At 39.9% G+C, this 22351-nt stretch overlaps 6 protein-coding genes across 11 annotated transcripts; 3 read left to right on the forward strand and 3 right to left on the reverse strand.

Annotated features, from left to right (window-relative positions):
- Positions 1–322: 322 nt before the first annotated feature.
- LOC146550309 (uncharacterized) lies at positions 323–2851 on the reverse strand. The gene has a single exon (XM_085259862.1). The coding sequence runs from the start codon at positions 2704–2706 to the stop codon at positions 430–432; it is 2277 nt and encodes a 758-aa protein (XP_085115988.1). The 5' UTR covers positions 2707–2851; the 3' UTR covers positions 323–429.
- A 9-nt stretch (positions 2852–2860) lies between these two features.
- LOC146550310 (uncharacterized) lies at positions 2861–5729 on the forward strand. 2 transcript variants are annotated; one of them, XM_085259872.1, is made up of 3 exons: positions 2861–3078; positions 3935–4231; positions 4352–5729. In XM_085259872.1, the coding sequence occupies exons 2-3, from the start codon at positions 4055–4057 to the stop codon at positions 4943–4945; spliced, it is 771 nt and encodes a 256-aa protein (XP_085115998.1). In that variant the 5' UTR covers positions 2861–3078; positions 3935–4054; the 3' UTR covers positions 4946–5729. The 2 variants fall into 2 exon arrangements, with proteins under 2 accessions (XP_085115998.1, XP_085115999.1); XM_085259873.1 differs by having other exon boundaries at positions 4031–4231.
- Positions 5730–6907: 1178 nt separating this feature from the next.
- LOC146550311 (uncharacterized) lies at positions 6908–9418 on the reverse strand. The gene has a single exon (XM_085258913.1). It carries the CDS (start codon positions 9289–9291, stop codon positions 7015–7017), a length of 2277 nt encoding a protein of 758 aa, XP_085115039.1. The 5' UTR covers positions 9292–9418; the 3' UTR covers positions 6908–7014.
- A 29-nt stretch (positions 9419–9447) lies between these two features.
- On the forward strand, positions 9448–11878 carry LOC146550312 (uncharacterized). Of its 3 annotated transcripts, none has more exons than XM_085258914.1 (3): positions 9448–9665; positions 10520–10816; positions 10937–11878. In XM_085258914.1, the coding sequence occupies exons 2-3, from the start codon at positions 10640–10642 to the stop codon at positions 11528–11530; spliced, it is 771 nt and encodes a 256-aa protein (XP_085115040.1). In that variant the 5' UTR covers positions 9448–9665; positions 10520–10639; the 3' UTR covers positions 11531–11878. The 3 variants fall into 3 exon arrangements, with proteins under 3 accessions (XP_085115040.1, XP_085115042.1, XP_085115041.1); XM_085258916.1 differs by having other exon boundaries at positions 10616–10816; XM_085258915.1 differs by lacking the exon at positions 9448–9665 and having other exon boundaries at positions 9718–10816.
- A 378-nt stretch (positions 11879–12256) lies between these two features.
- LOC146550313 (uncharacterized) lies at positions 12257–21339 on the reverse strand. The gene is made up of 2 exons (XM_085259788.1): positions 18921–21339; positions 12257–15369 (listed from the first exon to the last, which is right to left on the reverse strand). The coding sequence occupies exons 1-2, from the start codon at positions 21190–21192 to the stop codon at positions 13070–13072; spliced, it is 4572 nt and encodes a 1523-aa protein (XP_085115914.1). The 5' UTR covers positions 21193–21339; the 3' UTR covers positions 12257–13069.
- On the forward strand, positions 15253–17974 carry LOC146550314 (uncharacterized). 3 transcript variants are annotated; one of them, XM_085258917.1, is made up of 3 exons: positions 15253–15720; positions 16575–16871; positions 16992–17974. In XM_085258917.1, the coding sequence occupies exons 2-3, from the start codon at positions 16695–16697 to the stop codon at positions 17583–17585; spliced, it is 771 nt and encodes a 256-aa protein (XP_085115043.1). In that variant the 5' UTR covers positions 15253–15720; positions 16575–16694; the 3' UTR covers positions 17586–17974. The 3 variants fall into 3 exon arrangements, with proteins under 3 accessions (XP_085115043.1, XP_085115046.1, XP_085115045.1); XM_085258920.1 differs by having other exon boundaries at positions 16671–16871; XM_085258919.1 differs by lacking the exon at positions 15253–15720 and having other exon boundaries at positions 15775–16871.
- Positions 21340–22351: the final 1012 nt, after the last annotated feature.

Below are 22351 nucleotides of genomic sequence, written 5' to 3' on the forward strand. Positions count from 1 at the left end.
TGCTCAATGTCTGACTGCGAGTGACTGAGAATGTGTTTACTTTAAAAAATGAAATATGTATTTGGCCACAGTAACTAAAGGTTCGCTAACTAAAAACTAACTAAAATGTAGCTTTAAAAATAGCTGAGAACAGCCTATTTTAATAACCTCACTCCACTTCCTGCCACTGTACAAAAATGAAGCCAAAATTCCCTTTTCATGGGGACTGCCATCACTTTGTATTTTTGAAGCCAGTGTGTGCGTAGTAGTGAATAAAAGCAGATCAAAAGTACTCAAATACAACCACTTGTACACATCAAAAGAAAAATTCAGTTCACATCAATTTTATTTGTGCCAATTTTAAACCTTTATTATATTATATAATATAATATTGCAAGGTAACATCCCTACAATAACGCAGAGATTGTAGGGAACTGGTAGGAGGATTTTTTAGATGTGGTTGGGTTTGGCTGAAAGCCGGCGCTTGAGTATTTTTGTAGCAGGATTGTATACTCTACGTAGAGTTGACTGGGAAGTAAGTTCAGGTGAATGGGGATGAAACATTTCTTCTTCTGCCTTGGGAGTAACAGTGGACTTGAGGTTGAGTGAGCTCCTAGACTCAGACTGCTTCTTTGAGTTGTCTACAGTTTTAGACCGGGCCCTAGTGGAAATAGGAGGTAGCAGGCCATGCACTGCTTTTAGCTTACTGTCATATGTGGTAAGCTTGTTACCCTTTTTACCCTTAAGGTCTCTAATTTCTTTCTGTTGTTCTTTCAGCTCATTGTCGCCTTTGGATGGAAAGTATTCCGCATTACTCAGGTCAAATCTCACCTTTTTCCGGGCTATTTGTTCATCCCCATCCTTTCTTTGCTGCTCTGGGGAGGCTTTTTTCTCGACTTGCACAGTGCGGCCGAGCGTGTCATAAAGTCCCTTCAGCTGTTGCAGCAGATCGTCATTTTCTTTTTTCTGTACTGCATTCTTTTGTCGTTGAATGCCAATGTCAGTTTCCAGTTCTTCTATTACTTGCTCAAGCTTAAATACTGTGTGTTTGGACTTTGTCAGAGCTTTCTCAACCTCTTCTTTGTCCTCCACAGTTTGCGTCAACTTTGACTTCACTGTGAAGAGGTTGTCATTTGCAGAGCTAAGCTGTTTCTCGTGTTTTTTCTTTTGTTCTGCCTGCTGCAGTTTGATAATGTCCAGCTCAGTCTTTACAGCATTATAGCTGGTCTTAGCATTGGCAAGGTCTACGTTTGTCTCTTGGAGTTCTTGAGCCTTTTCTTTGATTTTATTCTGAAGTGTCTTTATAGTGTCTCTAGCTGTATAGAGTTCGTTCTCAATGCAGAACTTTGTCTCAGAAAGGAGCACTTTATCAGACCTAAGATTTTCACGTCTCTTTATCTCCAGTTCCAGATCGTTTTCTGCTTTGCTAAGAGCAGTTTTCAGACGGGCTATGTTATTTTCTTGGGATGAAATTTTCTTCCCAGACTCCTGCGTCTCATTTTCAAATATAATTATTTGCTTAGTTTTAACCTCAAGGCAGTTTTCCAGACGGTCGATAGTAAAACGTTGCCTTGCCAGCTCCTTTATCTGACTTTCAGATTCCAGGACTTTAGCTTTTAACTCTTTCCTCAACGTTATGTTGTTACATTCCTTCTCCCTAAGACGTACTTTCAGTTCATCATTTTTCTTTGTCAGTTGGTTTTTCTCATCTATTGCCCAGCGCTTTCCCGCTTTATACTCCTCATTTTGTCTTTGACACTTTTTAAGTTCAGCCTGTAGTTTCTCTTTTTCTTCTTCCACACTTTTAACTTTCTGTTGACGGCAGTACACCTCCCCAGGTAGTGTAAGAAGCTCGTCTATCCTTCTTTCAAGGAAGTCATTACGATGAATGTACTTCTCATTGTTCTGAATCTCAGTCTGAAGCTGCTCATTTTGTTTCTGCAGTTCTTTAAGTGTTTCATTTTTTTCCTCAGTCGTCTTGCTTAGCTTCATCTTGAGTTCTTGTTTTTCCTGCTCATTTTTGATTTTAAGGACAACCAGAGATTCCACCTCCTTTTCTTTCTTGTCCCGCATCGTTTTTTCAGTGGCACACTTATTTTCAAGGTGTTTGATTGCCTTATGAAGAGCCCGAATTTTTGCCTCATATTTGTTTGTGAGATCTACATTCTGTGACTCTGCGGACCTTAGCTGGGATTTGGTTTCCAGCAAAACATTTTCCATTTTTTCCATCTTTTCATCTTTGGATTCCTCTGTCATCTTCGCAACCAGTTCCTGTTCTTCTTTCAAAGATGCCTCAAGACTTGAAATCTTAGAATTCTTTTCATCGATTTCCTCAAGCTGAAGTTTTTCAGCTTGTTTGTAATTTTCTATCTCATATCTGAGCACCTGCATTTCTTTGGACTCCTCTTTCATCTTCGCAACCAGTTCCTGCTCTTCTTTCAAAGATGCCTCAAGACTTGAAATCTTACAATTCTTTTCATCGATTTCCTCCAACTGAAGCTTTTCAGCTTGTTTGTACTTTTCTATCTCATTTCTGAGCACCTGCATTTCTTTGGACTCCTCTTTCATCTTTGCAACCAGTCCCTGCTCTTCTTTCAAAGATGCCTCAAGACTTGAAATCCTACAATTCTTTTCTTGGATTTCCTCAAGCTGAAGTTTTTCAGCTTGTTTGTAATTTTCTATCTCATTTCTGAGCATCTGCATATCAAAGTAGCTTAGGGAGCTCATTTTGAAATGAATGTATTTAGTTTAGTTTATACGACGTGTTATTCTGTGTTTGAAAAATGATCTACTCAATGAGACAGTGTTCGCAAGTGGAAACTGTTAGTTCAGAACTATAGCGATCTATGGGTTCAAGGTATGTACTCGAGGGATATTTATAGGCTCTGACTCCGCCCCCAGAACTGTCTTCAAAGGAGTTCAAGTGACGTTATCGCCGAACGTCGTGACATTCAAAGGACAGTCTATTATGATGTCATTTTGTACCAGAATGGGTTCAATTTGATATTGTGTCTTTGCAAGTTTGTTCAACTTGCATTGCGATTTCTTTTTTTAGCAGACTTTAGCGATCCTTCTACTTGGGCTGTCTTCAAGTTTAAGGTATCTGTCGTTTCCCACCGTATCCCGCCCCGATCGATCCATTTATGTACGAGCCCATCCGCCCCCGGATCCGTTCATCGGGGCTCATCGCTACTGTTGTAGTCACTTGTCCGGAGCTAACAACAGCTGTTGAGCTGACTATTAAGCTAACATTATGCCCGCTAGTGTTACGTGTCCTACAAGTCACACTTTTTCTGTGATAAACAGTTGAATTAAATTCTTACAGCGTATGAGAGGTTGGCAGCGTCAAAACATTAGCAATAGGTGACAATAACGAGTGCTGGAGGATTTATTTAGTTATTTATTTAGATCCATTTCTTCAGTATAAGAAGCCATACTATCAGAACACCGCAATACAGATACAACTAATAGGCTACTTATTCTGCAGAAAAACTTTCACCATTTGTGCTTAAGAGTATATGAATTTATATGACTACTGCTTATGTTGAAGATTAAGCTCAGTTTTAATATTTCATGTCATTCTATAATGATCATAGCGTATGCAGAGATGACACATATTTGTCCATTTTAATATTCAGCTGAGCATGAATGGAATGTCAGAGTGGTGTCTGACAGTATATATGTATGTTATTATAATGAACACAGTGTATATATGTATGAATGTTTGATTCAAAGATAAGATTAGACATTTAAAATAAATGAATAACAAACAAAAATCTAGCAGGTTGAGAGCACTGTGTGAAGCAGGAAACATTCAAGCAGATGAAAAATATATTAAATGAAAATACTGAGCTTATCGTTGATCAGCTTGGATTGTGTAGATCACAAATCTTTTGGTCTGAATCTTTTTTTATTTAATTCTTATAATATCCATCGTGACTCTCTTTTTCATCAGTGGAACTCTGTCCCAGTCTGCTCCACCACCGGGAGATTCTCCGCTGTCCACGATGTCTTCACTGTGGATGCCATGTTTGTGTCTTATCTATCGTAGGTCCTGCAGGGAAATGGTGTGACTATGTCTCTCATCATACCGTCCCTCATTGGACTTGATAAAACCTTGGAGAATTGTGTCACCAACTACACCCACTTCTGCAAGGCCCTGCGCACAGGCCTCTACACACACTTCCAGCCAGTGATTCACCAGAAGGACATGATACTAGCTGCTGTGCTGGATCCTAGGATCAAACTGCAGGTACCAAATTAGGCCAGAAGCATAGCGGACTTCTGTAGATTTATATTTAATTGAATATGCGTGTTGAGTAGATATAGGAAAAAAATGTGTGTACATTTAAAACAACCATTTTTTTTGCAGCCGTTTTCTGATGACAACCAGGATGAACAGAATGATTTCCTAACACCTCCGTCAAAATCTGAGGCTCGCAGCATTGTTGAGTCCACATTAGAAAACATGGAAGCCTCAACATTTCCTACTGTTGAGGCAGAGAAAGATCAGACAGGCAGTGGGCTGGAGCACGATGTGAAAGAAGAAAGCCAGACAGATGGCGTGATGGACACTTGTGCTGGCAGCTCAGACAACAACTGTCCTGAAATCAGTGAAAACGACCTCAAGAGGAAGTCCATCTTCAACTTCCTTCAGCCTCCTGCAAAGACTCTAAAGATGTCAGAGTTCGACGTGTACCTGTCTGAACCGCTGTGGGAAAGCAACTCTACTCTTCAGTACTGGAAATGTGCTTCTCGATTCCCGAAGCTCCAAGGCCTCACCAAGAAGCTGCTGGCGGTGCCCGCCACATCTGGAGGTTTTGACCGTTTCAGTCCGATGGCTGCGTGCATTGTGAAAGCAAAAAGGAACCGCTTGCCACCTCACCCCACAGAGAGACTGCTACTATACAAAAACTCTGTAAAAGTGAAGACTGTTAAAAAGCCCAGTCGGGCTGCTAAACACTGATGGATAACAGCTGAGTGTGGCAGAGCTTGCACAGCATTAAACAGAAACTCTGCCTCTACTTTTAAAAACTGTGCCATACGCTAAGAAGGAGGGTGAACTGCTAATACCTCTTATATTGTAGCAAATGAATCAGCTGACTCTTTCTTCCTAGAACGCATTTGCTGGTCTGCATTAAAAAAACAAAACAACAAGTCCTGTGTTACAGCTGGTTTCATCAGTTTGTTAAAGGGACGCATTCTGGTCAATGATCCTCACAGCTTCATACCTGCAGCAGCGATAGAGATGCACACTGTCTCTGCGTGCTGTACGGTGCTGCTCAGAGTTGTACTTTGTCCCTTCCACACATGATTCAAGTCAGAGCTCTCTACTGGATTGGGAAATGGCAAATTAGAAATGGAGTCGGTGAATGAATGGCATCTGATTCACTTCAAACCAAAATGAGTTCAGCTTGTATCGTTCTTTTGCAGAATTTCATGTTTTCTGACTGCAACTTTTGTTAAGACAGTAATAAAATGTCAAATCAGAGGTTGAATGCTTATTTATTTCCACTATGCACTGATAAATGAGATATTTGCTGCCAAACGTGATGGAACAGTAGATCTTTATATTGAATTTGGCTATTCAGTCCCTCCACCCCAAAAGTCATTTATATTTTATAGTCAAATGAGAAATCCACTGTACATTTCTTTCAGGCATTACAGTTTTGTTTCATTCATTCTAACGTGAAATACAACAGTGTCAGCATCTTTTCAGCTTTTTATCAGACTTGTCTTTCACCATTTTCAAATAGATGCTGTTGTTTTCCTCAAAACCATAGATTTTTAAAAAGAAAACATTTTGCTTGGATAAACTATAATGTCTGATGGAAGTTGATGGAAAAGCTTCATTTAGTTTGGCTTTGTCAGGTAGGCTGATGTTGGCATTGAATGACAGCTACCTGATTTTACTGCGGTAAAGACCGATAATGTGTTGAAAATTAAAACCAGTGTTATGAGTGCTGTGATCTCCTCTGAGAAGCATTCAAAAAGTTTTTGCTTGCATTAAACATTGGAGTATGTATCAGCTGTGTTATCAAGAAACTGAGATATCTGCTAGAAACTGGAATATTGGAATATGTCTGATATTAAAGACAGTTTGCGACTGAAGAAAACTGTGAGAACATTTTTTTTAATCCTCTCATTGATTCATCTTCATTTGAAACTGCGTCAAATCAGCTGCCAATAAGTAATTTAAATGCATTCTATTTTATTTTAGTGTTATTATTCATTTATATTTTATTGCGTCATTGTAGTGCATTTTACTTGTTTTAGTTGCATTCTAGTTTGTAAAGCAAGTTGTGCAGCATGGGCTGTTGGAAATGTGCTCGATCAATAAACCTGACCTTGACCATGTGTGGAGGGAGCCAGAAACATGCTGCTGTTTGCACATATTTAATAATGGGCTCTGCAGAGGAGCTAAAGAAGAGTCCAGCATGTTGCTCTGACTGTGTAACTCCTAAAGGTACAGTAACGGCAACATTGCCTAGTGACTGATCAGGCCAGTAACATTTCTGTTTCTCATATAAACCATCTCAGTGACTTCAGCAGAGATATTTTGTTAGTTAGGGTAAATACAAGGATTAGCTACCGAACATGTGCTTTTGCTCAATGTCTGACTGCGAGTGACTGAGAATGTGTTTACTTTAAAAAATGAAATATGTATTTGGCCACAGTAACTAAAGGTTCGCTAACTAAAAACTAACTAAAATGTAGCTTTAAAAATAGCTGAGAACAGCCTATTTTAATAACCTCACTCCACTTCCTGCCACTGTACAAAAATGAAGCCAAAATTCCCTTTTCATGGGGACTGCCATCACTTTGTATTTTTGAAGCCAGTGTGTGCGTAGTAGTGAATAAAAGCAGATCAAAAGTACTCAAATACAACCACTTGTACACATCAAAAGAAAAATTCAGTTCACATCAATTTTATTTGTGCCAATTTTAAACCTTTATTATATTATATAATATAATATTGCAAGGTAACATCCCTACAATAACGCAGAGATTGTAGGGAACTGGTAGGAGGATTTTTTAGATGTGGTTGGGTTTGGCTGAAAGCCGGCGCTTGAGTATTTTTGTAGCAGGATTGTATACTCTACGTAGAGTTGACTGGGAAGTAAGTTCAGGTGAATGGGGATGAAACATTTCTTCTTCTGCCTTGGGAGTAACAGTGGACTTGAGGTTGAGTGAGCTCCTAGACTCAGACTGCTTCTTTGAGTTGTCTACAGTTTTAGACCGGGCCCTAGTGGAAATAGGAGGTAGCAGGCCATGCACTGCTTTTAGCTTACTGTCATATGTGGTAAGCTTGTTACCCTTTTTACCCTTAAGGTCTCTAATTTCTTTCTGTTGTTCTTTCAGCTCATTGTCGCCTTTGGATGGAAAGTATTCCACATTACTCAGGTCAAATCTCACCTTTTTCCGGGCTATTTGTTCATCCCCATCCTTTCTTTGCTGCTCTGGGGAGGCTTTTTTCTCGACTTGCACAGTGCGGCCGAGCGTGTCATAAAGTCCCTTCAGCTGTTGCAGCAGATCGTCATTTTCTTTTTTCTGTACTGCATTCTTTTGTCGTTGAATGCCAATGTCAGTTTCCAGTTCTTCTATTACTTGCTCAAGCTTAAATACTGTGTGTTTGGACTTTGTCAGAGCTTTCTCAACCTCTTCTTTGTCCTCCACAGTTTGCGTCAACTTTGACTTCACTGTGAAGAGGTTGTCATTTGCAGAGCTAAGCTGTTTCTCGTGTTCTTTCTTTTGTTCTGCCTGCTGCAGTTTGATAATGTCCAGCTCAGTCTTTACAGCATTATAGCTGGTCTTAGCATTGGCAAGGTCTACGTTTGTCTCTTGGAGTTCTTGAGCCTTTTCTTTGATTTTATTCTGAAGTGTCTTTATAGTGTCTCTAACTGTATAGAGTTCGTTCTCAATGCAGAACTTTGTCTCAGAAAGGAGCACTTTATCAGACCTAAGATTTTCACGTCTCTTTATCTCCAGTTCCAGATCGTTTTCTGCTTTGCTAAGAGCAGTTTTCAGACGGGCTATGTTATTTTCTTGGGATGAAATTTTCTTCCCAGACTCCTGCGTCTCATTTTCAAATATAATTATTTGCTTAGTTTTAACCTCAAGGCAGTTTTCCAGACGGTCGATAGTAAAACGTTGCCTTGCCAGCTCCTTTATCTGACTTTCAGATTCCAGGACTTTAGCTTTTAACTCTTTCCTCAACGTTATGTTGTTACATTCCTTCTCCCTAAGACGTACTTTCAGTTCATCATTTTTCTTTGTCAGTTGGTTTTTCTCGTCTATTGCCCAGCGCTTTCCCGCTTTATACTCCTCATTTTGTCTTTGACACTTTTTAAGTTCAGCCTGTAGTTTCTCTTTTTCTTCTTCCACACTTTTAACTTTCTGTTGACGGCAGTACACCTCCCCAGGTAGTGTAAGAAGCTCGTCTATCCTTCTTTCAAGGAAGTCATTACGATGAATGTACTTCTCATTGTTCTGAATCTCAGTCTGAAGCTGCTCATTTTGTTTCTGCAGTTCTTTAAGTGTTTCATTTTTTTCCTCAGTCGTCTTGCTTAGCTTCATCTTGAGTTCTTGTTTTTCCTGCTCATTTTTGATTTTAAGGACAACCAGAGATTCCACCTCCTTTTCTTTCTTGTCCCGCATCGTTTTTTCAGTGGCACACTTATTTTCAAGGTGTTTGATTGCCTTATGAAGAGCCCGAATTTTTGCCTCATATTTGTTTGTGAGATCTACATTCTGTGACTCTGCGGACCTTAGCTGGGATTTGGTTTCCAGCAAAACATTTTCCATTTTTTCCATCTTTTCATCTTTGGATTCCTCTGTCATCTTCGCAACCAGTTCCTGTTCTTCTTTCAAAGATGCCTCAAGACTTGAAATCTTACAATTCTTTTCATCGATTTCCTCAAGCTGAAGTTTTTCAGCTTGTTTGTAATTTTCTATCTCATATCTGAGCACCTGCATTTCTTTGGACTCCTCTTTCATCTTCGCAACCAGTTCCTGCTCTTCTTTCAAAGATGCCTCAAGACTTGAAATCTTACAATTCTTTTCATCGATTTCCTCCAACTGAAGCTTTTCAGCTTGTTTGTACTTTTCTATCTCATTTCTGAGCACCTGCATTTCTTTGGACTCCTCTTTCATCTTTGCAACCAGTCCCTGCTCTTCTTTCAAAGATGCCTCAAGACTTGAAATCCTACAATTCTTTTCTTGGATTTCCTCAAGCTGAAGTTTTTCAGCTTGTTTGTAATTTTCTATCTCATTTCTGAGCATCTGCATATCAAAGTAGCTTAGGGAGCTCATTTTGAAATGAATGTATTTAGTTTAGTTTATACGACGTGTTATTCTGTGTTTGAAAAATGATCTACTCAATGAGACAAAGTGTTCGCAAGTGGAAACTGTTAGTTCAGAACTATAGCGATCTATGGGTTCAAGGTATGTACTCGAGGGATATTTATAGGCTCTGACTCCGCCCCCAGAACTGTCTTCAAAGGAGTTCAAGTGACGTTATCGCCGAACGTCGTGACATTCAAAGGACAGTCTATTATGATGTCATTTTGTACCAGAATGGGTTCAATTTGATATTGTGTCTTTGCAAGTTTGTTCAACTTGCATTGCGATTTCTTTTTTTAGCAGACTTTAGCGATCCTTCTACTTGGGCTGTCTTCAAGTTTAAGGTATCTGTCGTTTCCCACCGTATCCCGCCCCGATCGATCCATTTATGTACGAGCCCATCCGCCCCCGGATCCGTTCATCGGGGCTCATCGCTACTGTTGTAGTCACTTGTCCGGAGCTAACAACAGCTGTTGAGCTGACTATTAAGCTAACATTATGCCCGCTAGTGTTACGTGTCCTACAAGTCACACTTTTTCTGTGATAAACAGTTGAATTAAATTCTTACAGCGTATGAGAGGTTGGCAGCGTCAAAACATTAGCAATAGGTGACAATAACGAGTGCTGGAGGATTTATTTAGTTATTTATTTAGATCCATTTCTTCAGTATAAGAAGCCATACTATCAGAACACCGCAATACAGATACAACTAATAGGCTACTTATTCTGCAGAAAAACTTTCACCATTTGTGCTTAAGAGTATATGAATTTATATGACTACTGCTTATGTTGAAGATTAAGCTCAGTTTTAATATTTCATGTCATTCTATAATGATCATAGCGTATGCAGAGATGACACATATTTGTCCATTTTAATATTCAGCTGAGCATGAATGGAATGTCAGAGTGGTGTCTGACAGTATATATGTATGTTATTATAATGAACACAGTGTATATATGTATGAATGTTTGATTCAAAGATAAGATTAGACATTTAAAATAAATGAATAACAAACAAAAATCTAGCAGGTTGAGCACTGTGTGAAGCAGGAAACATTCAAGCAGATGAAAAATATATTAAATGAAAATACTGAGCTTATCGTTGATCAGCTTGGATTGTGTAGATCACAAATCTTTTGGTCTGAATCTTTTTTTATTTAATTCTTATAATATCCATCGTGACTCTCTTTTTCATCAGTGGAACTCTGTCCCAGTCTGCTCCACCACCGGGAGATTCTCCGCTGTCCACGATGTCTTCACTGTGGATGCCATGTTTGTGTCTTATCTATCGTAGGTCCTGCAGGGAAATGGTGTGACTATGTCTCTCATCATACCGTCCCTCATTGGACTTGATAAAACCTTGGAGAATTGTGTCACCAACTACACCCACTTCTGCAAGGCCCTGCGCACAGGCCTCTACACACACTTCCAGCCAGTGATTCACCAGAAGGACATGATACTAGCTGCTGTGCTGGATCCTAGGATCAAACTGCAGGTACCAAATTAGGCCAGAAGCATAGCGGACTTCTGTAGATTTATATTTAATTGAATATGCGTGTTGAGTAGATATAGGAAAAAAATGTGTGTACATTTAAAACAACCATTTTTTTTGCAGCCGTTTTCTGATGACAACCAGGATGAACAGAATGATTTCCTAACACCTCCGTCAAAATCTGAGGCTCGCAGCATTGTTGAGTCCACATTAGAAAACATGGAAGCCTCAACATTTCCTACTGTTGAGGCAGAGAAAGATCAGACAGGCAGTGGGCTGGAGCACGATGTGAAAGAAGAAAGCCAGACAGATGGCGTGATGGACACTTGTGCTGGCAGCTCAGACAACAACTGTCCTGAAATCAGTGAAAACGACCTCAAGAGGAAGTCCATCTTCAACTTCCTTCAGCCTCCTGCAAAGACTCTAAAGATGTCAGAGTTCGACGTGTACCTGTCTGAACCGCTGTGGGAAAGCAACTCTACTCTTCAGTACTGGAAATGTGCTTCTCGATTCCCGAAGCTCCAAGGCCTCGCCAAGAAGCTGCTGGCGGTGCCCGCCACATCTGGAGGTTTTGACCGTTTCAGTCCGATGGCTGCGTGCATTGTGAAAGCAAAAAGGAACCGCTTGCCACCTCACCCCACAGAGAGACTGCTACTATACAAAAACTCTGTAAAAGTGAAGACTGTTAAAAAGCCCAGTCGGGCTGCTAAATACTGATGGATAACAGCTGAGTGTGGCAGAGCTTGCACAGCATTAAACAGAAACTCTGCCTCTACTTTTAAAAACTGTGCCATACGCTAAGAAGGAGGGTGAACTGCTAATACCTCTTATATTGTAGCAAATGAATCAGCTGACTCTTTCTTCCTAGAACGCATTTGCTGGTCTGCATTAAAAAAACAAAACAACAAGTCCTGTGTTACAGCTGGTTTCATCAGTTTGTTAAAGGGACGCATTCTGGTCAATGATCCTCACAGCTTCATCCTCACAGAGCCCATTTAATAATGGGCTCTGCAGAGGAGCTAAAGAAGAGTCCAGCATGTTGCTCTGACTGTGTAACTCCTAAAGGTACAGTAACGGCAACATTGCCTAGTGACTGATCAGGCCAGCTACAACTACACATGTTTCTTTTCCAAATATTTATTTATAAGTGACTTATGTATGTATGTATGTATATATATGTATATATTGTACTATTCTTAGTCAGCGTATTGTCTGTCTTGTCTTAATGTTGGTTTAAAATGGAGCACTGTAACAAAAAATAATTTCCCCCAGGGATCAATAAAGTATTCTGATTCTGATTCTGATTCTGATTTCTGTTTCTCATATAAACCATCTCAGTGACTTCAGCAGAGATATTTTGTTAGTCAGGGTAAATACAAGGATTAGCTACCGAACATGTGCTTTTGCTCAATGTCTGACTGCGAGTGACTGAGAATGTGTTTACTTTAAAAAATGAAATATGTATTTGGCCACAGTAACTAAAGGTTCGCTAACTAAAAACTAACTAAAATGTAGCTTTAAAAATAGCTGAGAACAGCCTATTTTAATAACCTCACTCCACTTCCTGCCACTGTACAAAAATGAAGCCAAAATTCCCTTTTCATGGGGACTGCCATCACTTTGTATTTTTGAAGCCAGTGTGTGCGTAGTAGTGAATAAAAGCAGATCAAAAGTACTCAAATACAACCACTTGTACACATCAAAAGAAAAATTCAGTTCACATCAATTTTATTTGTGCCAATTTTAAAACTTTAGGGTAACATCCCTACAATAACGCAGAGATTGTAGGGATGTTAACTTGCAATATTATATAATATTGCAAGTTAACATCCCTACAATAATGCAGAGAAAACCCAACAATCCGAAGATCCCCTATGAGCAAGCACTTGGCGACAGTGGGAAGGAAAAACTCCCTTTTAATAGGAAGAAACCTTCAGTAGAACCAGGCTCAGTGAGGGGCGGCCATCTACCTCGACCGGTTGGGGGTGATGAAGCGACATAGATGAAATGCATGTCACTTCCTCACACATGCAGAGATGTCCTTATTGTCTTACATTTATGATGTTATAGCAAATACAGCCGCTCCTGGGTTACGGATGTAATATACCCTCAGGATGGGCGGGTATTAAATTTTTTTCTGATATTGTCTCTTTGTGATTTATTTTGACTTTGGAAACAAAGAAATAGATATTTTTTAACCAGCTTAAAAGCTGATTATTTCTTTGGGGTCAGTGTGAGAACTGGTAGGAGGATTTTTTAGATGTGGTTGGGTTTGGCTGAAGGCCGGCGCTTGAGTAGTTTTGCACCAGGATTGTATACTCTACGTAGAGTTGACTGGGAAATAAGTTCAGGTGAATGGGGATGAAACATTTCTTCTTCTGCCTTGGGAGTAACAGTGGACTTGAGGTTGAGTGAGCTCCTAGACTCAGACTGCTTCTTTGAGTTGTCTACAGTTTTAGACCGGGCCCTAGTGGAAATAGGAGGTAGCAGGCCATGCACTGCTTTTAGCTTACTGTCATATGTGGTAAGCTTGTTACCCTTTTTACCCTTAAGGTCTCTAATTTCTTTCTGTTGTTCTTTCAGCTCATTGTCGCCTTTGGATGGAAAGTATTCCACATTACTCAGGTCAAATCTCACCTTTTTCCGGGCTATTTGTTCATCCCCATCCTTTCTTTGCTGCTCTGGGGAGGCTTTTTTCTCGACTTGCACAGTGCGGCCGAGCGTGTCATAAAGTCCCTTCAGCTGTTGCAGCAGATCGTCATTTTCTTTTTTCTGTACTGCATTCTTTTGTCGTTGAATGCCAATGTCAGTTTCCAGTTCTTCTATTACTTGCTCAAGCTTAAATACTGTGTGTTTGGACTTTGTCAGAGCTTTCTCAACCTCTTCTTTGTCCTCCACAGTTTGCGTCAACTTTGACTTCACTGTGAAGAGGTTGTCATTTGCAGAGCTAAGCTGTTTCTCGTGTTCTTTCTTTTGTTCTGCCTGCTGCAGTTTGATAATGTCCAGCTCAGTCTTTACAGCATTATAGCTGGTCTTAGCATTGGCAAGGTCTACGTTTGTCTCTTGGAGTTCTTGAGCCTTTTCTTTGATTTTATTCTGAAGTGTCTTTATAGTGTCTCTAGCTGTATAGAGTTCGTTCTCAATGCAGAACTTTGTCTCAGAAAGGAGCACTTTATCAGACCTAAGATTTTCACGTCTCTTTATCTCCAGTTCCAGATCGTTTTCTGCTTTGCTAAGAGCAGTTTTCAGACGGGCTATGTTATTTTCTTGGGATGAAATTTTCTTCCCAGACTCCTGCGTCTCATTTTCAAATATAATTATTTGCTTAGTTTTAACCTCAAGGCAGTTTTCCAGACGGTCGATAGTAAAACGTTGCCTTGCCAGCTCCTTTATCTGACTTTCAGATTCCAGGACTTTAGCTTTTAACTCTTTCCTCAACGTTATGTTGTTACATTCCTTCTCCCTAAGACGTACTTTCAGTTCATCATTTTTCTTTGTCAGTTGGTTTTTCTCATCTATTGCCCAGCGCTTTCCCGCTTTATACTCCTCATTTTGTCTTTGACACTTTTTAAGTTCAGCCTGTAGTTTCTCTTTTTCTTCTTCCACACTTTTAACTTTCTGTTGACGGCAGTACACCTCCCCAGGTAGTGTAAGAAGCTCGTCTATCCTTCTTTCAAGGAAGTCATTACGATGAATGTACTTCTCATTGTTCTGAATCTCAGTCTGAAGCTGCTCATTTTGTTTCTGCAGTTCTTTAAGTGTTTCATTTTTTTCCTCAGTCGTCTTGCTTAGCTTCATCTTGAGTTCTTGTTTTTCCTGCTCATTTTTGATTTTAAGGACAACCAGAGATTCCACCTCCTTTTCTTTCTTGTCCCGCATCGTTTTTTCAGTGGCACACTTATTTTCAAGGTGTTTGATTGCCTTATGAAGAGCCCGAATTTTTGCCTCATATTTGTTTGTGAGATCTACATTCTGTGACTCTGCGGACCTTAGCTGGGATTTGGTTTCCAGCAAAACATTTTCCATTTTTTCCATCTTTTCATCTTTGGATTCCTCTGTCATCTTCGCAACCAGTTCCTGTTCTTCTTTCAAAGATGCCTCAAGACTTGAAATCTTACAATTCTTTTCATCGATTTCCTCAAGCTGAAGTTTTTCAGCTTGTTTGTAATTTTCTATCTCATATCTGAGCACCTGCATTTCTTTGGACTCCTCTTTCATCTTCGCAACCAGTTCCTGCTCTTCTTTCAAAGATGCCTCAAGACTTGAAATCTTACAATTCTTTTCATCGATTTCCTCCAACTGAAGCTTTTCAGCTTGTTTGTACTTTTCTATCTCATTTCTGAGCACCTGCATTTCTTTGGACTCCTCTTTCATCTTTGCAACCAGTCCCTGCTCTTCTTTCAAAGATGCCTCAAGACTTGAAATCCTACAATTCTTTTCTTGGATTTCCTCAAGCTGAAGTTTTTCAGCTTGTTTGTAATTTTCTATCTCATTTCTGAGCATCTGCATATCAAAGTAGCTTAGGGAGCTCATTTTGAAATGAATGTATTTAGTTTAGTTTATACGACGTGTTATTCTGTGTTTGAAAAATGATCTACTCAATGAGACAAAGTGTTCGCAAGTGGAAACTGTTAGTTCAGAACTATAGCGATCTATGGGTTCAAGGTATGTACTCGAGGGATATTTATAGGCTCTGACTCCGCCCCCAGAACTGTCTTCAAAGGAGTTCAAGTGACGTTATCGCCGAACGTCGTGACATTCAAAGGACAGTCTATTATGATGTCATTTTGTACCAGAATGGGTTCAATTTGATATTGTGTCTTTGCAAGTTTGTTCAACTTGCATTGCGATTTCTTTTTTTAGCAGACTTTAGCGATCCTTCTACTTGGGCTGTCTTCAAGTTTAAGGTATCTGTCGTTTCCCACCGTATCCCGCCCCGATCGATCCATTTATGTACGAGCCCATCCGCCCCCGGATCCGTTCATCGGGGCTCATCGCTACTGTTGTAGTCACTTGTCCGGAGCTAACAACAGCTGTTGAGCTGACTATTAAGCTAACATTATGCCCGCTAGTGTTACGTGTCCTACAAGTCACACTTTTTCTGTGATAAACAGTTGAATTAAATTCTTACAGCGTATGAGAGGTTGGCAGCGTCAAAACATTAGCAATAGGTGACAATAACGAGTGCTGGAGGATTTATTTAGTTATTTATTTAGATCCATTTCTTCAGTATAAGAAGCCATACTATCAGAACACCGCAATACAGATACAACTAATAGGCTACTTATTCTGCAGAAAAACTTTCACCATTTGTGCTTAAGAGTATATGAATTTATATGACTACTGCTTATGTTGAAGATTAAGCTCAGTTTTAATATTTCATGTCATTCTATAATGATCATAGCGTATGCAGAGATGACACATATTTGTCCATTTTAATATTCAGCTGAGCATGAATGGAATGTCAGAGTGGTGTCTGACAGTATATATGTATGTTATTATAATGAACACAGTGTATATATGTATGAATGTTTGATTCAAAGATAAGATTAGACATTTAAAATAAATGAATAACAAACAAAAATCTAGCAGGTTGAGCACTGTGTGAAGCAGGAAACATTCAAGCAGATGAAAAATATATTAAATGAAAATACTGAGCTTATCGTTGATCAGCTTGGATTGTGTAGATCACAAATCTTTTGGTCTGAATCTTTTTTTATTTAATTCTTATAATATCCATCGTGACTCTCTTTTTCATCAGTGGAACTCTGTCCCAGTCTGCTCCACCACCGGGAGATTCTCCGCTGTCCACGATGTCTTCACTGTGGATGCCATGTTTGTGTCTTATCTATCGTAGGTCCTGCAGGGAAATGGTGTGACTATGTCTCTCATCATACCGTCCCTCATTGGACTTGATAAAACCTTGGAGAATTGTGTCACCAACTACACCCACTTCTGCAAGGCCCTGCGCACAGGCCTCTACACACACTTCCAGCCAGTGATTCACCAGAAGGACATGATACTAGCTGCTGTGCTGGATCCTAGGATCAAACTGCAGGTACCAAATTAGGCCAGAAGCATAGTGGACTTCTGTAGATTTATATTTAATTGAATATGCGTGTTGAGTAGATAAAGGAAAAAAATGTGTGTACATTTAAAACAACCATTTTTTTTGCAGCCGTTTTCTGATGACAACCAGGATGAACAGAATGATTTCCTAACACCTCCGTCAAAATCTGAGGCTCGCAGCATTGTTGAGTCCACATTAGAAAACATGGAAGCCTCAACATTTCCTACTGTTGAGGCAGAGAAAGATCAGACAGGCAGTGGGCTGGAGCACGATGTGAAAGAAGAAAGCCAGACAGATGGCGTGATGGACACTTGTGCTGGCAGCTCAGACAACAACTGTCCTGAAATCAGTGAAAACGACCTCAAGAGGAAGTCCATCTTCAACTTCCTTCAGCCTCCTGCAAAGACTCTAAAGATGTCAGAGTTCGACGTGTACCTGTCTGAACCGCTGTGGGAAAGCAACTCTACTCTTCAGTACTGGAAATGTGCTTCTCGATTCCCGAAGCTCCAAGGCCTCGCCAAGAAGCTGCTGGCGGTGCCCGCCACATCTGGAGGTTTTGACCGTTTCAGTCCGATGGCTGCGTGCATTGTGAAAGCAAAAAGGAACCGCTTGCCACCTCACCCCACAGAGAGACTGCTACTATACAAAAACTCTGTAAAAGTGAAGACTGTTAAAAAGCCCAGTCGGGCTGCTAAACACTGATGGATAACAGCTGAGTGTGGCAGAGGTTTCACAGCATTAAACAGAAACTCTGCCTCTACTTTTAAAAACTGTGCCATACGCTAAGAAGGAGGGTGAACTGCTAATACCTCTTATATTGTAGCAAATGAATCAGCTGACTCTTTCTTCCTAGAACGCATTTGCTGGTCTGCATTAAAAAAACAAAACAACAAGTCCTGTGTTACAGCTGGTTTCATCAGTTTGTTAAAGGGACGCATTCTGGTCAATGATCCTCACAGCTTCATCCTCACAGAGCCCATTTAATAATGGGCTCTGCAGAGGAGCTAAAGAAGAGTCCAGCATGTTGCTCTGACTGTGTAACTCCTAAAGGTACAGTAACGGCAACATTGCCTAGTGACTGATCAGGCCAGTAACATTTCTGTTTCTCATATAAACCATCTCAGTGACTTCAGCAGAGATATTTTGTTAGTCAGGGTAAATACAAGGATTAGCTAGGATTAGCTCAATGTCTGACTGCGAGTGACTGAGAATGTGTTTACTTTAAAAAATGAAATATGTATTTGGCCACAGTAACTAAAGGTTCGCTAACTAAAAACTAACTAAAATGTAGCTTTAAAAATAGCTGAGAACAGCCTATTTTAATAACCTCACTCCACTTCCTGCCACTGTACAAAAATGAAGCCAAAATTCCCTTTTCATGGGGACTGCCATCACTTTGTATTTTTGAAGCCAGTGTGTGCGTAGTAGTGAATAAAAGCAGATCAAAAGTACTCAAATACAACCACTTGTACACATCAAAAGAAAAATTCAGTTCACATCAATTTTATTTGTGCCAATTTTAAAACTTTAGGGTAACATCCCTACAATAACGCAGAGATTGTAGGGATGTTAACTTGCAATATTATATAATATTGCAAGTTAACATCCCTACAATAATGCAGAGAAAACCCAACAATCCGAAGATCCCCTATGAGCAAGCACTTGGCGACAGTGGGAAGGAAAAACTCCCTTTTAATAGGAAGAAACCTTCAGTAGAACCAGGCTCAGTGAGGGGCGGCCATCTACCTCGACCGGTTGGGGGTGATGAAGCGACATAGATGAAATGCATGTCACTTCCTCACACATGCAGAGATGTCCTTATTGTCTTACATTTATGATGTTATAGCAAATACAGCCTCTCCTGGGTTACGGATGTAATATACCCTCAGGATGGGCGGGTATTAAATTTTTTTCTGATATTGTCTCTTTGTGATTTATTTTGACTTTGGAAACAAAGAAATAGATATTTTTTAACCAGCTTAAAAGCTGATTATTTCTTTGGGGTCAGTGTGAGAACTGGTAGGGGGATTTTTTAGATGTGGTTGGGTTTGGCTGAAGGCCGGCGCTTGAGTAGTTTTGCACCAGGATTGTATACTCTACGTAGAGTTGACTGGGAAGTAAGTTCAGGTGAATGGGGATGAAACATTTCTTCTTCTGCCTTGGGAGTAACAGTGGACTTGAGGTTGAGTGAGCTCCTAGACTCAGACTGCTTCTTTGAGTTGTCTACAGTTTTAGACCGGGCCCTAGTGGAAATAGGAGGTAGCAGGCCATGCACTGCTTTTAGCTTACTGTCATATGTGGTAAGCTTGTTACCCTTTTTACCCTTAAGGTCTCTAATTTCTTTCTGTTGTTCTTTCAGCTCATTGTCGCCTTTGGATGGAAAGTATTCCACATTACTCAGGTCAAATCTCACCTTTTTCCGGGCTATTTGTTCATCCCCATCCTTTCTTTGCTGCTCTGGGGAGGCTTTTTTCTCGACTTGCACAGTGCGGCCGAGCGTGTCATAAAGTCCCTTCAGCTGTTGCAGCAGATCGTCATTTTCTTTTTTCTGTACTGCATTCTTTTGTCGTTGAATGCCAATGTCAGTTTCCAGTTCTTCTATTACTTGCTCAAGCTTAAATACTGTGTGTTTGGACTTTGTCAGAGCTTTCTCAACCTCTTCTTTGTCCTCCACAGTTTGCGTCAACTTTGACTTCACTGTGAAGAGGTTGTCATTTGCAGAGCTAAGCTGTTTCTCGTGTTCTTTCTTTTGTTCTGCCTGCTGCAGTTTGATAATGTCCAGCTCAGTCTTTACAGCATTATAGCTGGTCTTAGCATTGGCAAGGTCTACGTTTGTCTCTTGGAGTTCTTGAGCCTTTTCTTTGATTTTATTCTGAAGTGTCTTTATAGTGTCTCTAGCTGTATAGAGTTCGTTCTCAATGCAGAACTTTGTCTCAGAAAGGAGCACTTTATCAGACCTAAGATTTTCACGTCTCTTTATCTCCAGTTCCAGATCGTTTTCTGCTTTGCTAAGAGCAGTTTTCAGACGGGCTATGTTATTTTCTTGGGATGAAATTTTCTTCCCAGACTCCTGCGTCTCATTTTCAAATATAATTATTTGCTTAGTTTTAACCTCAAGGCAGTTTTCCAGACGGTCGATAGTAAAACGTTGCCTTGCCAGCTCCTTTATCTGACTTTCAGATTCCAGGACTTTAGCTTTTAACTCTTTCCTCAACGTTATGTTGTTACATTCCTTCTCCCTAAGACGTACTTTCAGTTCATCATTTTTCTTTGTCAGTTGGTTTTTCTCGTCTATTGCCCAGCGCTTTCCCGCTTTATACTCCTCATTTTGTCTTTGACACTTTTTAAGTTCAGCCTGTAGTTTCTCTTTTTCTTCTTCCACACTTTTAACTTTCTGTTGACGGCAGTACACCTCCCCAGGTAGTGTAAGAAGCTCGTCTATCCTTCTTTCAAGGAAGTCATTACGATGAATGTACTTCTCATTGTTCTGAATCTCAGTCTGAAGCTGCTCATTTTGTTTCTGCAGTTCTTTAAGTGTTTCATTTTTTTCCTCAGTCGTCTTGCTTAGCTTCATCTTGAGTTCTTGTTTTTCCTGCTCATTTTTGATTTTAAGGACAACCAGAGATTCCACCTCCTTTTCTTTCTTGTCCCGCATCGTTTTTTCAGTGGCACACTTATTTTCAAGGTGTTTGATTGCCTTATGAAGAGCCCGAATTTTTGCCTCATATTTGTTTGTGAGATCTACATTCTGTGACTCTGCGGACCTTAGCTGGGATTTGGTTTCCAGCAAAACATTTTCCATTTTTTCCATCTTTTCATCTTTGGATTCCTCTGTCATCTTCGCAACCAGTTCCTGTTCTTCTTTCAAAGATGCCTCAAGACTTGAAATCTTAGAATTCTTTTCATCGATTTCCTCAAGCTGAAGTTTTTCAGCTTGTTTGTAATTTTCTATCTCATATCTGAGCACCTGCATTTCTTTGGACTCCTCTTTCATCTTCGCAACCAGTTCCTGCTCTTCTTTCAAAGATGCCTCAAGACTTGAAATCTTACAATTCTTTTCATCGATTTCCTCCAACTGAAGCTTTTCAGCTTGTTTGTACTTTTCTATCTCATTTCTGAGCACCTGCATTTCTTTGGACTCCTCTTTCATCTTTGCAACCAGTCCCTGCTCTTCTTTCAAAGATGCCTCAAGACTTGAAATCCTACAATTCTTTTCTTGGATTTCCTCAAGCTGAAGTTTTTCAGCTTGTTTGTAATTTTCTATCTCATTTCTGAGCATCTGCATATCAAAGTAGCTTAGGGAGCTCATTTTGAAATGAATGTATTTAGTTTAGTTTATACGACGTGTTATTCTGTGTTTGAAAAATGATCTACTCAATGAGACAGTGTTCGCAAGTGGAAACTGTTAGTTCAGAACTATAGCGATCTATGGGTTCAAGGTATGTACTCGAGGGATATTTATAGGCTCTGACTCCGCCCCCAGAACTGTCTTCAAAGGAGTTCAAGTGACGTTATCGCCGAACGTCGTGACATTCAAAGGACAGTCTATTATGATGTCATTTTGTACCAGAATGGGTTCAATTTGATATTGTGTCTTTGCAAGTTTGTTCAACTTGCATTGCGATTTCTTTTTTTAGCAGACTTTAGCGATCCTTCTACTTGGGCTGTCTTCAAGTTTAAGGTATCTGTCGTTTCCCACCGTATCCCGCCCCGATCGATCCATTTATGTACGAGCCCATCCGCCCCCGGATCCGTTCATCGGGGCTCATCGCTACTGTTGTAGTCACTTGTCCGGAGCTAACAACAGCTGTTGAGCTGACTATTAAGCTAACATTATGCCCGCTAGTGTTACGTGTCCTACAAGTCACACTTTTTCTGTGATAAACAGTTGAATTAAATTCTTACAGCGTATGAGAGGTTGGCAGCGTCAAAACATTAGCAATAGGTGACAATAACGAGTGCTGGAGGATTTATTTAGTTATTTATTTAGATCCATTTCTTCAGTATAAGAAGCCATACTATCAGAACACCGCAATACAGATACAACTAATAGGCTACTTATTCTGCAGAAAAACTTTCACCATTTGTGCTTAAGAGTATATGAATTTATATGACTACTGCTTATGTTGAAGATTAAGCTCAGTTTTAATATTTCATGTCATTCTATAATGATCATAGCGTATGCAGAGATGACACATATTTGTCCATTTTAATATTCAGCTGAGCATGAATGGAATGTCAGAGTGGTGTCTGACAGTATATATGTATGTTATTATAATGAACACAGTGTATATATGTATGAATGTTTGATTCAAAGATAAGATTAGACATTTAAAATAAATGAATAACAAACAAAAATCTAGCAGGTTGAGCACTGTGTGAAGCAGGAAACATTCAAGCAGATGAAAAATATATTAAATGAAAATACTGAGCTTATCGTTGATCAGCTTGGATTGTGTAGATCACAA

The sequence above is a fragment of the Mchenga conophoros genome, linkage group LG20 (genome assembly GCF_057382185.1).
Source record: "Mchenga conophoros isolate Kocher_MC1m ecotype Shallow Benthic linkage group LG20, M_conophoros_male_GT1.1, whole genome shotgun sequence".
Taxonomy (NCBI): domain Eukaryota; kingdom Metazoa; phylum Chordata; class Actinopteri; order Cichliformes; family Cichlidae; genus Mchenga; species Mchenga conophoros.